This window comes from Molossus molossus, unplaced genomic scaffold (assembly GCF_014108415.1).
Source record: "Molossus molossus isolate mMolMol1 unplaced genomic scaffold, mMolMol1.p scaffold_m16_p_9, whole genome shotgun sequence".
NCBI lineage: Eukaryota > Metazoa > Chordata > Mammalia > Chiroptera > Molossidae > Molossus > Molossus molossus.
In genome coordinates, this window is record NW_023425403.1 from 92,210,910 (window position 1) to 92,224,802 (window position 13,893).

The 13,893-nt window shown below is 49.8% G+C and overlaps 1 protein-coding gene across 1 annotated transcript in view; it reads right to left on the minus strand.

Moving 5' to 3' along the window:
- The window catches only part of ERICH6B (glutamate rich 6B), a 44,905-nt gene that overhangs the window by 5,498 nt on the left and 25,514 nt on the right, over window positions 1-13,893 (minus strand). The window contains exons 9-11 of the mRNA XM_036249805.1: window positions 9,102-9,268; window positions 2,068-2,153; window positions 1,749-1,910 (exon numbers count right to left, since the gene is read on the minus strand). Of these exons, the coding sequence (XP_036105698.1) occupies window positions 1,749-1,910; window positions 2,068-2,153; window positions 9,102-9,268 (415 nt within the window). The remainder of the gene's footprint in view (window positions 1-1,748; window positions 1,911-2,067; window positions 2,154-9,101; window positions 9,269-13,893) is intronic.

The following is a 13,893-nucleotide window of genomic DNA, read 5'->3' on the forward strand; positions in this document are numbered from 1 at the left end:
GAGCCGGAAGCACTTCCTTCAGGGCCCATCTTTGTCTTACTGTGTGTGTGTGGGGGGCCCATCTTTGTCTTACTGTGTGTGTGTGTGAGGGGCCCATCTTTGTCTTACTGTGTGTGTGTGTGGGGGGGCCCATCTTTGTCTTACTGTGTGTGTGTGTGGGGGGGCCCATCTTTGTCTTACTGTGTGTGTGTGTGGGGGGGGCCATCTTTGTCTTACTGTGTGTGTGTGGGGGCCCATCTTTGTCTTACTGTGTGTGTGTGGGGGCCCATCTTTGTCTTACTGTGTGTGTGTGGGGGGGCCCATCTTTGTCTTACTGTGTGTTGGGGGGGGGCATGCCTGGCAGACAGGGCAGTACGGACAGCTGCTGCCAGCTCACAGGCCTCGGCTGCTTTCCGAAGCCTCGAAGGCCCAGTGGAAGGCATGCTGGCCTGGGGTCCCCCACCTTGCTGACCGGCACAACCACAGGGAAAGCTTTTAGGGAGCACAGACCTCCAGCCCCTCCCACACTGACGGATGGGGACCTGCGCGGGGCAGCCTTTGCGGGCACAGAACACCTCCTTCCCTCCGGGTGGGGATGGGCTGAGGTTCAGGGATAAGATGTGGTTTCTCTTGCACATCTTATTTGATAATTTTAAAAAAAAAAGTTTAATTTCAAGATGAGTCAAAATAACATAAAACTTCTTGCTTGTAATTTTGTGTATAGTTCAGGGCAAATGACTTATCAGCTTCTCTGAGTCTCAGTTTTCTCATCAAGAAAATGAAAGTAGACTTTTCCAAGAATCTCTTGGCTCTAAAATGTGTGCCATTAGGGAGAAGGGGCCCACCTGTGCGTGGCCAGATGCCATTTGGATGATTAGTTGATGTCTTTCCCCCACTACGTGGTGCTTCCGTATCCAGTACCTTCGTCCGCTTTCAGACTCATTGTTCAAAGGGCCCTCCGGGGAGGGCGGACACGCTGCGGACCGAGCGGTCAGCGAGGAAGGGGGCCGAAAACCCAGGGCAGAGAAAATATTCTTAAAAACCAGGGCCTGGATTGTGAAGATCCTTTTTTGTGGGGGTGGGGTAGAGTTGGGGAATGAAAAAGAAAACAGTTTGGCTTTGACTGCCAATAGGAAAGAACGTGTCACACCAATCCAAGGTAGTGTGTGTCTCCACTACACGTCCACTCAGAACGCAGGGGGCAGGAATTCCTGAGAAGGCAGAGTCCTTACCCCACAGAGATGGGCAAAAATTTAGAAGGGACTGAATTACCTTGAATTGGTAAGATGACATTTTCCACCATTACCAGAAATGGGAACTTAAGAACTAAGTCCAGTTACAATGAAATATTTAGAATATATTTTTGAATACAATACGTGTCTCCAGAGCGCTCACCACACCCTCCTCTCTGAGGCCCAGAACAGAGCACCCAGGGGGCTTCCTAGAATAACTGTCATGAGGTTTGTCTCTCAGGAGGTGTCAAGGAGATGAAGCCAGTAGAAGTGGCTGCATTGAGTCTGTGATTGCTATTTGTCCCGTGGGGAAACAGGTGGGACAAGGTCACTGCGCCTTGTCTGAGCTCAGGGGCCTGTCTCACTGGTCCACGTGATGCCCATCTCCCCGTTCCGACACGTGTGAGTTGGATGAGTGAATTTGCAGTGAATGAGACAAAAGGAGAGAGAGAGAGAGAGAGAGAGAGAATGAATCGAGCCGTAGCCACACTGCTTCCTCATGGGGAGAAGCGTCTGGGACTCTCGAGCCAGGCTTACCAGATTTCTCTGTTCTCGTCATAGAAGGTGGCATGGCCAGCGTTGTTGATAAGGGCCCGCACACATGTCTCTTCATCGTCCTCGGTGTCGTCCAGAATGATGTATGTGAACTTGTTCTCTTTCGTGCGGAGGATGAGCATAGCCAGGTTTCCTGACGGGTAACTGGAAGACTGTTAAGGCACAAGCAGTCCCTGGGGATCCCCTTGGACAAGCAAAGCCCTGTGGAGGGTGCAGGCCTTAGGAAAGCCATGCCCCCCGGAGCCCCAGCCTTCTTAGGTGCCACAGGTGTCAGTTTGTGTCCTTGTGCCCCAGTGGATACTGGATCTGGCCTGATCCATCAGGAAACAGAATTCGGAAGATACTCTCATTGGGGTAGAGAATTAATTTTACATCATCTTGATGCACCTGGGAAGAAAAGACAAGCCTGTGAAAAGTGTGCAGGGGCTGATTGTCCCAATTCAGAGCATGGGGTTGTCCCGAGAGCGCTTGGGACCTATCCGCTTACTCCGAATGCCCATCCTGCCCATCACTACCCCGACCTGCTAGGAAATCTGTACGGGAAACCTCTCAGGGCCTCAGCTTACTGCCCATGTGAGAGGAGGCTGAAATGGATTTCGTGTGTGAGTCCACACATGCAGATTTTGAGCTGTCACTTTGACCATTCTAGTGGTTATTGGTGGATTGTTTCCTCGGGCTGCCACAACAAAGACCTACAGTAGTTTGAGACTACAGAAGTGTACTCTCTCACACTGTGGAGGTCAGAAGTCTGAAATCAAGGTGCCAGCAGGGCTGGTTGCTTCTGGAGGCTCCAAGGAAGAATTCTTCCATGCCTCTTTCCCACCTCTGGCGAAGGCTGGAGATCCGTTTCCCTGGCTGTCCTGCATCGCTCTGTACAGCTCTGCCCCACCTTCCTGCACCCCCCCCCCCCCCGCCCTGTGTCTCCAGGTGGACGTGTTCCCGTAAGGACCTGTTGTATTGGGTTAGGGGCCCACCCTACTCCTGGATGACCTCGTCTTAAGTAATTGCATCCTCAAATACCAATTTTCCAAATAATGTCACCTTCTGAGGCACTGGGGGTCAGGACCTAAATATTTCTCTTTCTAGGGGAATATTCAGGGTTTTCCTTTTTTCTTGAATTTGTTTGAATGAATTATGTATTTCTGGGAAATTGTTCATTTTATTTACATTTTATTTTTGTTAATTCTCACTGAAAAACATTCTTCCATTGATTTTTGGATAGAGTGGAACGGAGGGAGGGAGGGAGGGAGGGAGAGAGAGAGACATTGATATGAGAGAGACATTGACTGGTTGCCTCCTGCATGACCCCGATTGAGGCTGGGGATCGAACATACAACCCAGGTACGTGCCCTTGACTGGGAATCAAACCCACGACCCTTCAATCAGCTGGCCGGCACCCCAACCACTGAGCAAAACGGTCAGGGTGAAATTGTTCATTTAATATAAAATTTTAAATTTATTATTATAAAAATTTTTCATATCATGTTTTAAAAAAATCTACTGCCTCTGTAGTTATATCGTTGTCTTCATTCTTGGTATTATTAATACCTTCCCTCTTTTTATTTTTCCTGGATCTACCTTGCCTGAACATTTGTTCATCTTATTAGTCTTCAGAGAACCAGCTTTTGGTTTTTTATTCTATTTTTTTTTTTTTTTGGTTTCTATTGTACCAATTTCTGCTCTTATCATTATCGTTTGTTTATTTCTTTGTTTATCCTCATCCCAGGATATTTTTTCCTTTTTTTTCTTTCAGAGATTGGAAGGGGGGAGGAGAGGAGAGAGAGAGAGAGAGAGAGAGAAAGAGAGAGAGAGAGAGAGAGAGAGAGAGAGAGAGAGAGAAACATTGATGTGACAGAGACACATTGATTGAATGCCTCCCCCACACACCCAATGGGGTGGGGATAGAACCTGCAACCCAGGTACCTGCACTTGACTGAGAATCAAACCTGAGACCCTTCGGTGCATAGAACCAACACTCTAACCACTGGGAAACACAGACCAGGGCATCATTATCATTTATATACTTCTACTTTTTGTGGGTTTTCTACATTACTCTATTTTATTTTTCTAATTTATTTTTTGGTATCCTCACTCGAGGATATTTTTGCATTCATCTTCAGATAGAGCGGGAGGAAGAGAGAGAAACATCGACGTGAGAAAGACACATCAAGTGGTTGCCACCCACACGACCCCAACTGGTGTCTGGGACAAACTGCAACCGTGGTACATGCCCTTAGTGGGAACCGAACCCAGGACTCTCTAGTCCGTGGGCTGATGCTCTAACCACTGAGCAAAACTGGCCAGGGCAATTTTATTTTTTTAATTTCTTGAATGTTTAACTCATTGGTTTTTATCTTCTTCTTGGTCTTTCTCTTCCTCCTCCTTCTTTAATATAAGCATTTAAAGCTATAATGTTTCTCTTAAAATACTGTTTTAGCTGTTTCCCATGAATGTAGATATTTACCTTTCATCCCATTCTAAATGTTTTAAAATTTCCAATATGATTTCTTCTTTGACACGTTATTTACAAGTGTTTTTAAGTGTACAACATACCAGTTGCTTTTGGTTATATATTAGTATCACTAATTAAAAAGCATTGGGATAAGAGACATAGTCTACATATCAACTCTTTAATGTTTGCTGAGTTCGTTTTGGCTTCGTGTGTGATCAGTCATCACAGCTCTTTCCGTGTGCTGGAAGGAATGCGTGTCCTGCAGGCGTCCTGCGCTCCCGTCTGTGTTAGGACCTGAGCTCCCGGGTTGTCCAGACACGGTTCCTGCCCCCCCCCCCCCCATCACACAAGCCCTTGTTCACATTCTCCCCCTGCTTTTCCAGTTTCTCTCCACCTGGTTACTACTCCCCTACTTTCTCTCACAGGCTGCTCTGCGCCGACAGGAACACTGTTTACCTCTCGTCTAAATCTCCCAGGTGTTTGGAGCTGGCTTTTTAGGTCATCTAGTTTTCCAGTTACTTAAATACAAGTCAGACAGTGATTTTCTAACCATTGTTTAAAACAGCCGAAGAATCCTTTGTTCAAGAAAGCTTGCAGCAGAATGCCAACATCTGAGACAATAAAAGGAAGAAATGCAGCTGTCTGAGGAGTTGTTTTCTCTCCAGGGCACAGTCGCTAAGTGCTCAGGGACCTGGGCATCTGGGTGAAAACCACTACAGGAGGCGAGAAGACCCTCCAGCCGTCTTTCTCCCCGCACCGCATGCACTGAGCACTTTCCTCCCTCGACACAGTGACCTACAGAGCAGGCGCTGTCCTTGTCCCCCTCAGAGAGGCTGACTTCCACGGTTACCAGTGAGAGCAGAGCCCCCAGCCTGCAGGCTCCAGCGTGGGAACAGCGGCCTCCAGTCACCCTGCACATTGTCGGCCAATCACCGCTCTTTCCTTTTCACCTAAAAACGTGCCTTGGAAGAACAGCTATGGTTGGTGTGTTCCTCATGGCCTGTAAAAAGCTTCTGGATATTGCTCATGGAAGAGGATGCTTGTATTTTAGGCCTTATTTTCAAAAGCCACCTGAAAGCCAGACTTTCTCAAGATGCTGCTTGTCAAATTCACCTGCCGTGAAGTGACATCTTCCTAATATGAGGACCCGTGGGCCGAGCTGCAACTCTGACACAGAGGTGAAGTCCTTACACGTCCCCTCGCTGGGAAATTATAGTCACGTGCCACTCAGCGACAGGCACACGCTCTGAGGAACAGCGTCTTCGGTGATTTCGTCACTGCGGGACCGTCTCAGGGTGCACACACCGCTGTACTTTGTACGACCAGCAGCACCGTAGGTCCGTTTACAGTGGCATCACCAGACATTTGCATCATATAATAATTGGTGTGCCAAGAGCCCAATCTCATCACCATTTTCTTGGGGACAGAGTGTGAGGCTGAGTGAGAAGGGACCACGTCCCTGGCCCTTGCTTCAGCTCTAGAGCTCACAGGCTGGGAGCCGTTGCTGTCTGTCTGTCTGCGCGCCTGCTCTGCTGCGTCTGTCTGTGAACCCCGTGGCTGGCTCCGGGCTGGCCGGGGATTTGGCCCCAGCACCAGCACCAGGACACCCGTGAGCAGTACTCCCCTGACTCAGCAGGCTGCTCCAGATTCACTGCCCATTTGTGAAAACAAAAAGAACCCAACGCCCCCCTCCTCCGGGACATTTGGGGAGTCTGGTGGCTTAGGAAGGATCCTCTGCTTAGAGAGCTGTGTGAGCACCTTCCTCTGGGCTGCGGGGAGAACACTTAAGATTATGTGGGGGACAGATGCTGCAGGAGCCGGAGCCCCGAGGCAGCACAGGGCAGGGAGTTCACTAGCCTGGCTGGAGCGAGACCAAGGAAGGCTTCATCAGTGGGCTGGGGGTGAGGCCAGGGAGATGAGAAAGCTGAAGGCCTCTCTCGGGGCTTCCAACACCCTCACTGCTCGTGGTCTGTTACAACCTGAAGAGTGTGGCTCGCCCTCGAGTCCTCTGTCTGCGGGAGTCCTGGCTGGTCCCACCGACTTCCCTTCTACTTGCAGGCCCAGGGATGAAGGGATACCAAGCGGAACTTCCCACACTTTCTCTGGAGGCCAGGAGTGTCCACTCCTTGGCTGACTGTCAGTTTCCAGCTCTTATGTTTTTGCCACAAGTGAGGCCACCCTCATCCCTGAAAGATGTTTGATTGCTTCTCCTCTTAGTGCAAATGGTTTTCCTTTTCCGCTGGACACACAGCCTCCTTGCATCTAGATGGGGTCATGTGACTCCTTCTGGTTAATGGACTTTAACCTGGATCGTGGCTTCACTTCCTGTCCATGCAGCTGGACACAGAGAGCTCCAAGGTGGTGGAGCCCCGAGATGAAAGGGCCCGGACCCCGCAGAGCCCCCTCCAGGAGAGCACCCAGAGAGCGGCAAGACTCCAGTCAGGTGTGACATGAGCAAGAAGCTCGCATCTGGTTATTAGCTTTGGGAATCGTGTCTCAGCAGCTCATGGGCATTGCCTTGACCAACACGGGCTCAGCGTTCTGAGAATCCTGTACGTTCTTTTGGGTCTCACTTTCTTCTACTATAAAGTGAGGACAGTAATACCACACTCGTCACACAGGAATTGTTGGGAAAAGCTACATTATACGTGGAAATGCTCTCTAACCTGCATGATGCTACATAAAAATTAGTTTCCATTAGTCTCCTGTGTTCTCCACTTTAGTAAATGATAACATTCACTCAGTTGTTCATGCAAAAGTTCTTAGATTTATTCTTTGTCTTCTCTTTCTCTCACATTTTACTTCTAATCCAATAGGGAGCCTCTCACCTGAATGTGTGCCCTGGCTCCCAACTAGACTTTCTGCCTTTATTCTTGCCCCTCTCCATACAGTAGCCGGAAAGACTCTTCTAGAGCATGAGTCAGATGATGTTTGTCCCTGCCTTAGACTTGGTTTCACCTCATTCTCAGGGTAAAATCCATGACCCACTATGACCCACGGGACTCTCCCGGAACCGGGCACTTGAGCTGATCCCCTATCCCTCTGCTTAGAATGCCCTTCCGCCCGGTAGCTGCACGGCTCACCCCCCATTTCATGCATGCCTAGGCTCCAGCGGCACTTCTGGGAGTGCCCTAGAGGAATTAGTGCAACTCCTGTCTCAGCTCAACAACCCAAGAGCCCCTGTTGCTGCCTTGGCTCCCATGGCACCTGCCAATACCTGGCATAACACTGAACAGTGTTTTTGTATATTGGCTGTGTCCTCAATTGACACTAAGATCTCTGGGCACAGAGGCTTTGTTTTGTTTGCCCTTTTACCTTCAGCACCTAGAAGAGGGCCTGGCATGATGGACTCACAATAGATATTTACAGAAGGCACAGAGTCATCACACCTTCCCAATCCCCACTCCAATGCCTCCTTTTTGAGCTTCAGATCTGATTATTAACTCACTCTGAATGACTCATATTTTGAGACTAGTTTTCTTTTTTTTTTTATCCTCACCCAAGGAAATTATCTTCAGATAGAGTGGGAGGGAGAGAGGGGAGAAGAGAGAGAGAGAAACATCTATGTGAGAGAGACTTATCCAGTGGTTGCCACCCACACAACCCCATCTGGGGCCGGGGACAAATTGCAACCGAGGTATGTGCCCTTAGTGGGAGCCGAACCTGGGACTCTCTGGTCCACGGGCTGACGCTCTAACCACTGAGCCCAGCCAGCCAAGGCTTGAGACCAGTTTTCACTTACGACTTCATAGTATCCATCTTCATGAATATTACCATGTAATTGATTTTTTAAATAGGCTTCATTTTTTAGAGCAGGTCACAACAAAATTGAACAGAAAGTGCAGAGATTCTCTCTGCCTCCTGTCCCACCACACACACATTCTCCACCCCTTGTACCACCTCACACCTCAGTGCACATTCACAGTCCGCGAACCTGCACCGACTCGTCACCGTCACCCAGTCTGTAGTTTACATTAGGGTACACTTTGGTGGTGTCCATTCTGTGAGTTTCGACAAATGTCTAATGATACGTATTCACTTACAGTATCACGCGAGTATTCTCACCGCCCTAAAAGCCCTCTGTGCTCCACCTAGTCATTCCCGCCTCTTCCCAAGCCCCTGGCAACCACCGCTCTTTTTACTGTTTCCATAGTTTTTGCCTTTTCCACAGTGTCATACAGTTGACCCTTGAACAACATAGGTTTGAGCTATGCAGGTCCACTTATCTACATATAAGACCAATGCAGTTCAAACTCATGCTGTTCAGGGGTCCACTGTATTTCTGATCTGCAGTTCGGAATTGGCGTATATGGAGGGCTGACTTACGTTATACTTGATTTTCGACTTTACAGTAAGTTGGTGCCTCTAATCCCCACCTTATTCAAGGATCAATATTATATAGTTGAAGTTATACAGTACGTAGTCTTATCAGATTGGTTCCCTTAACTTAGTAATATGAACCTAAGGCTCTTCCATGTTTTTCTATGGCTTGATAGCTCTTTATTTTTTTTAGCACTGATAATATTTTATTGTATGGATGTACCACAGTTTATCTGTTCACCATATGCCATAGGATTAATTTTTAACATAGATTTTAAATTTATTAGGGGAGGAACCTATAAATTATAACATATATTTTCTTTACTCCCCTCCCAACTCCATCCAATTGCCAAATACAGGCGTCTTCAGGTAGAAGAGTCTCAGTGAACCCTAGTAAAAATCCTAGTTAGTCTGTGGTAGCCTACGCACTCAGATGCGCCTCCATACTGAGCACATACTTCTTGTGAGTATTCACACTGCTTGTTGGTTCCCACAGCTCCCGATGGCGTGTCCCGAGCCAGAACGCCTGCAGGAAGTAAAGACAGCGTGCACGCCGCACGTACCTCAGTGTCGCTCTTCACCCACTCCGTGTCTATTTCCAGGGCCTTCCTCTTGGGACTGACCATGCGAGGTTTTTCGACTTCTGTCTCAGGCTCCTCAATTTGTGGTGATTGGCTCCAAAAATGAAATGAGTAAGTAACCGTCTCTGCAGTTTTGAAGCTGAATAAGTCTGATAGAAAAAAGAAAACTTAGATCTATTTCTCAAGAGGGTTTTGGGGTTTGGGACATGGGCCATATTCCCCCAAGGTAGGAAGGCTGCCAGGAAAGAGCAAGTCTTTGAAGAGAGAAATGTAGGGTTGTATTTCCGACTCTCATTTTTTTATTCATTCAGTCAACACATATCTATCACGGGCCCACGGATGTGCCAGCCCAGTGCTAGAAGCCAGATATCACGGCAAAGACGCTCTGCCCAGACGGGGTGTGAGGGGTGACATCCCAGCCACGTGCCAATCCCAGGCACAGCTACTCATTCAGTTAATGGAGAAAATAGGCCAAAGTGGGGAGTCGTTAACAAAGAAAACACACCTCAAACATGTTTGAACTTAACACGCGAATGTGTGTTGACACACTGCTTTTATGTAGGGCAAGGTCTTTCCCTTGTGTGTAGTCTGATGTTGGGCTCTGTGATCAGGTTTGTGCAAACCACATTCATAATTTATTATCTATAATTTTCAGTTTGAGCCATTTCTAAATAGTCTGGGAATTATAGAGTTAAAACATGTTTTTATATATATCCCCCAATTTTTATGTATGGTGCACATTTAGTTCCAAGAACTGCTTTTTTAAAGCTATTGTCTTATTGGATCTTCTTAAAGCATTCAAAGCATAATTTAAACTCTTAAAAGCATTTGTTTTCTTAGCAACAATGTGTTTCTTTATATTTTCACTCCCCCCCCCCTTTTAAACTGAAAAAGAAAGAGCTAAGTTAGTAAGGACAACTGAAGAGCAACCCCCGCTCCAGTGACCTTGGTGGACGGCTGTCCGCCGGAGCCGGAGCCGGAGCCGCGGAGGCAGAGCAGTGGGGAGCTTCTGCACCCTCGCGGCCGGGACGCTCCAGGGGAGGGGGCGGCCTGCCTCCCTCCCCAGCCAGGGTTGAGGAAGTCGGTTAGGGGAGCCTAGTTATCCCTGGGGGTCAACAGGGCGTTGGAGGAGGTCGCAGAGGGGATGTGACTGCTGGTGACCTGGGAGCTGGACCGGGCTCTCAGTGGCTCCTCGCCCGCTCTCCTGTCCTCGGACGGCTCTCCGGCCACAGCTCCCACAGCCACAGCTGTTTTCAGGATGTGGCCTTGAGAGAGCAATGTGTGTGAGAGCATCTGGGCCGAACACGGGCTGAACCCGGTGAGGCCTCTACAAAACTTCAAGATCCTCGGGGGCGGATGCAGAGATCTAATCGGCTCCCTGCTGCCTGGTAAGAGCCTCGCTTACTAAACCTGCCGTCTAGCAATCCGAAGAGGCCGGCCTCTCTCTTCAGTCTCTTCTTGTCCTCTGCCCTCTGGGTTGGGGCAGTTTCTGTTTTTTAAAAATCCTCACCCGAGGATACTTTTTTCCATTTATCTTCAGATAGAGTGGGGAGAGAGAAACATCGACATGAGAGAGACACATCGATTGGTTGCCTCCCACACTATCCGACCAGGTCCAGGGCTGGGGACTGAACTGCAACCAAGGTACGTGCCCTTGACTGGAATTGAAGCCATGACTCTTTGGTCTGTGGGCTGATGCCCTACCACTGAGCCAAACCAGCCAGGGCTGGGGCCAGTTTTTAATTCTGCCAGGGAAGCCCCTGAGTTTGCAAACCAACACACAGGATGCCAGAGAGCTCTCTGGAGGGAACTTAACCCAGCCTGGGGGCTGAGGAGGCTGAGGAGCCTTCGGGCGGAAGGGAAGTCTCTAACTGGGGGAGCCCAGCACTAGCACTGTATGGCTGCAGGCTGGAGAGGGAATGGCTGGTGTGACAGATGACTCAGGAGAGGCAGGCACGGCTGGACCGTGCCTTTATGCACTCACTCGATGAAGATCTATTTAGTACCTGCGTGCCAAGAACTCTCCTAGTGTTACGGATGCCATAGTCCCTGCTGTGCATTCTAGCAGCGGAGACAGATGCTAAATAAGTGAGTAGATAAAACTGTGATATGCCAGATGGCTAGTAGTGCTCCAGAGTAAAACTGAGCAGGGTGGGATGGACGGAAATCGATGTGAGCGTGTGCGTAGGCACGCGCTGGTTTTTATGGGGCAGCCAAGGAACTTATTTCTGAGGTCACAGTTAAGCAGAGGGAGCAGCCACAGGGGTACTGGAGTAAAGACTGCTCTGGCAGAGGAACAGCAAGTACAAAGGTCCTGTGGCCGGGGTGCTTGGGCCATTCACTGAATAATAGAAAGCCAGTGTGCCTGGAGAGGAAAAGGGAGGGCCTTCTAAGCCACACGAGGAAAGTGCACATTTTCCTGGAGGCAGTGGAGGGCCAGGCAAGAGTTCATAATTTTTTTTTGAATCCTCACCTGAGGATATGTTTTTATTGATTTTTAGAAAGAGATGAAGGGATAGAGAGAGAGAGAGAAGCATCAATGTGAGAGAGAAACATTGATCAATTGACTCCTTTATGTGCCCCAACCAGGGATCAAACTTGCAACCTAGGTATGTGCCCTGACCAGGCATCAAACTCACAACCTTTGGGTGCATGGGATGATGCTCCAAAAAACTGAACCATCGGCCAGGGCTTTTATTTTTATTTTTTCAGTGAAGAGTTTTGAAAAGATTATGCTGGGCCCAGCTGGTGTGGCTCAGTGGCTGAGCATCAACCCATGCACCAAGAGGTCACTGGTTCGATTCCTGGTCAGGGCACGTGCCCAGGTTGTGGGCCACATCCCCAGTGGGGGGGCATGCAGGAGGCGGCCAATCGGTGTTCTCTCTCATCGATGTTTCTCTCTCTGTCTCTTTCTTCCTTTCTAAAATCAATAAAGAAAAAAAATATTTTTTAAAAAAGATGATGCTGGACACAATGTGAAGAAGACGGGTGTTCCAGGAGACCAGGGCAATCTTCCCGGGGAGAGGCACAGGGTCTGAGGCAGTGTCCGTGAGCGGGGGCCGCGGGGGGGTGGGGGCAGGGGAGTCGAGGGCCGCAGCACATCTGGGGAACTCAAGCGGCCCCTAATTAGAGCTCAGAGAGGAAGCTTCTCCTCAGGAAAATGAGAAGCGGGCAGGGGTAGGGCACTTGGAGACCTTGGGAGGAGTTTGCAAGTGGGTCTCAGTCTCCCCCGCGGAGCTCCTTCTCCAGGGCTTGCTCGCAGGACAGGACGGGTTGGTGAGGTGAGAATGCCCACGAGCCCAGCTGCTCCCTGTGCACCAGCCAGACAGGCATAGAAAGCACTTCTGAAATGGTCATGATAAAAGAGGACATTTACATACTCATTTTTCCCTGTCAGAATGCTAAAACCATGGGCGTTCTGCTTTGTGCTGTGCCCTGGCTCTGGCTTTATCAGCAAAGCTCTGTGCCACCTCCCGAGCCTCAGTTTCCTTACAATGGCGTTAGGCTGCCGGCGGCCCACGGGTTACTGAGCCGATGCCGCACCGAGCCTGCCTCCTGTCGGTGTCCTGCAGCAGGAGCTTTGGGTTTTCATGGCTGTCACGTTCTTCCATTTGTCATCAGACTACATGGCTCTGAACAGGAGAGGCTACACAATTCGAGGGGCCCTGTGCACAATGCAAATGCAGGGATCCTTGTTCTAAAATTATGAAGAAGCTCAAGACAGTGAGAGCAGAGCCTTCAACCAAGAATAGGGCCCTTATAAGTGTGGGGCCCTGTGTGGCCGCGCAGGTCACGTCCGTGGCGCGGCCCGGCTGGGGAATCCGTGTTGAGAGACGCAGGCCGTGTGCCCGGAATAGGGACTGACGGGCTGGGTCCTGGAGGCAGTGCGTCTGCGTCTGAGCGGAGGCTGGGAGATTTCTCTGGGGCGGCTAGAACCAGAACTGGAGGGGTGACTCTTCTCAACGACAAACACTGCTTTTCTGTATACAAAGCTCACATCTAGGCGCTAGCTGTGCAGAGAAGCAGGGAGGGGCCGGGGACTGTGAGGCACAAGGGGAAAGGGGCCATTTGTGCTGCATCCAATTTCATTCCCCAGGTGGAGGCCTGGCCGGCGGACGTGACAGTAGTGTCCTGAGAGCCGTAATTCCCCCAAAGGAGCACAGGATCCTGCAAGCCTGCATTCACTCGAGGAACACCTGCCAGGCAAGGAAAGGCACAGGTGTCCACAGCCCGGAGGGGACAGTGTCAGCAGTGGCCAGGTAGAGCACACGAAGTGTAGTAGACATTTGTCATGGTTTTGGCTGCTGAGCATCTGATTCCGCCCTTGTTTGGGGTCCCCACTGTGTGTGTCTTGGTGGGAGGCGGGGCCCTCCCACTATGGAAGCTGAAGGTGGGGATTCCTTCTTCTCCTTCCCTCCTAACTCCACTGAGGACATGACACCTAGACTCAGAAGGCCCCCACTTTTCTTCTCCAGACACACTGAACACGCCAAGAGGATGAGCCTTGGGTTTGGCTTGAGGTTTTGGACGTGAGTGTGGCTCATGCTCACACAACGACTGTGTGATCTCAGGCAAGTCACTTAGCCTCTCTGAGCCTGGCTTTCTCTGTGCCACTTCACTCAGCTATGAAAATTAATTTGAAGGACATAGCTATGTGAAAGGACCCAGCCCACAGCAATTATTTTGTAAGAGTCAGATCAGGGACATAAGCTGGTGTTGAGGGACAGGAGCCCTTCCCTGAGAGAGAATCTGAGGCTGTGTCCTTGCTCAGTGA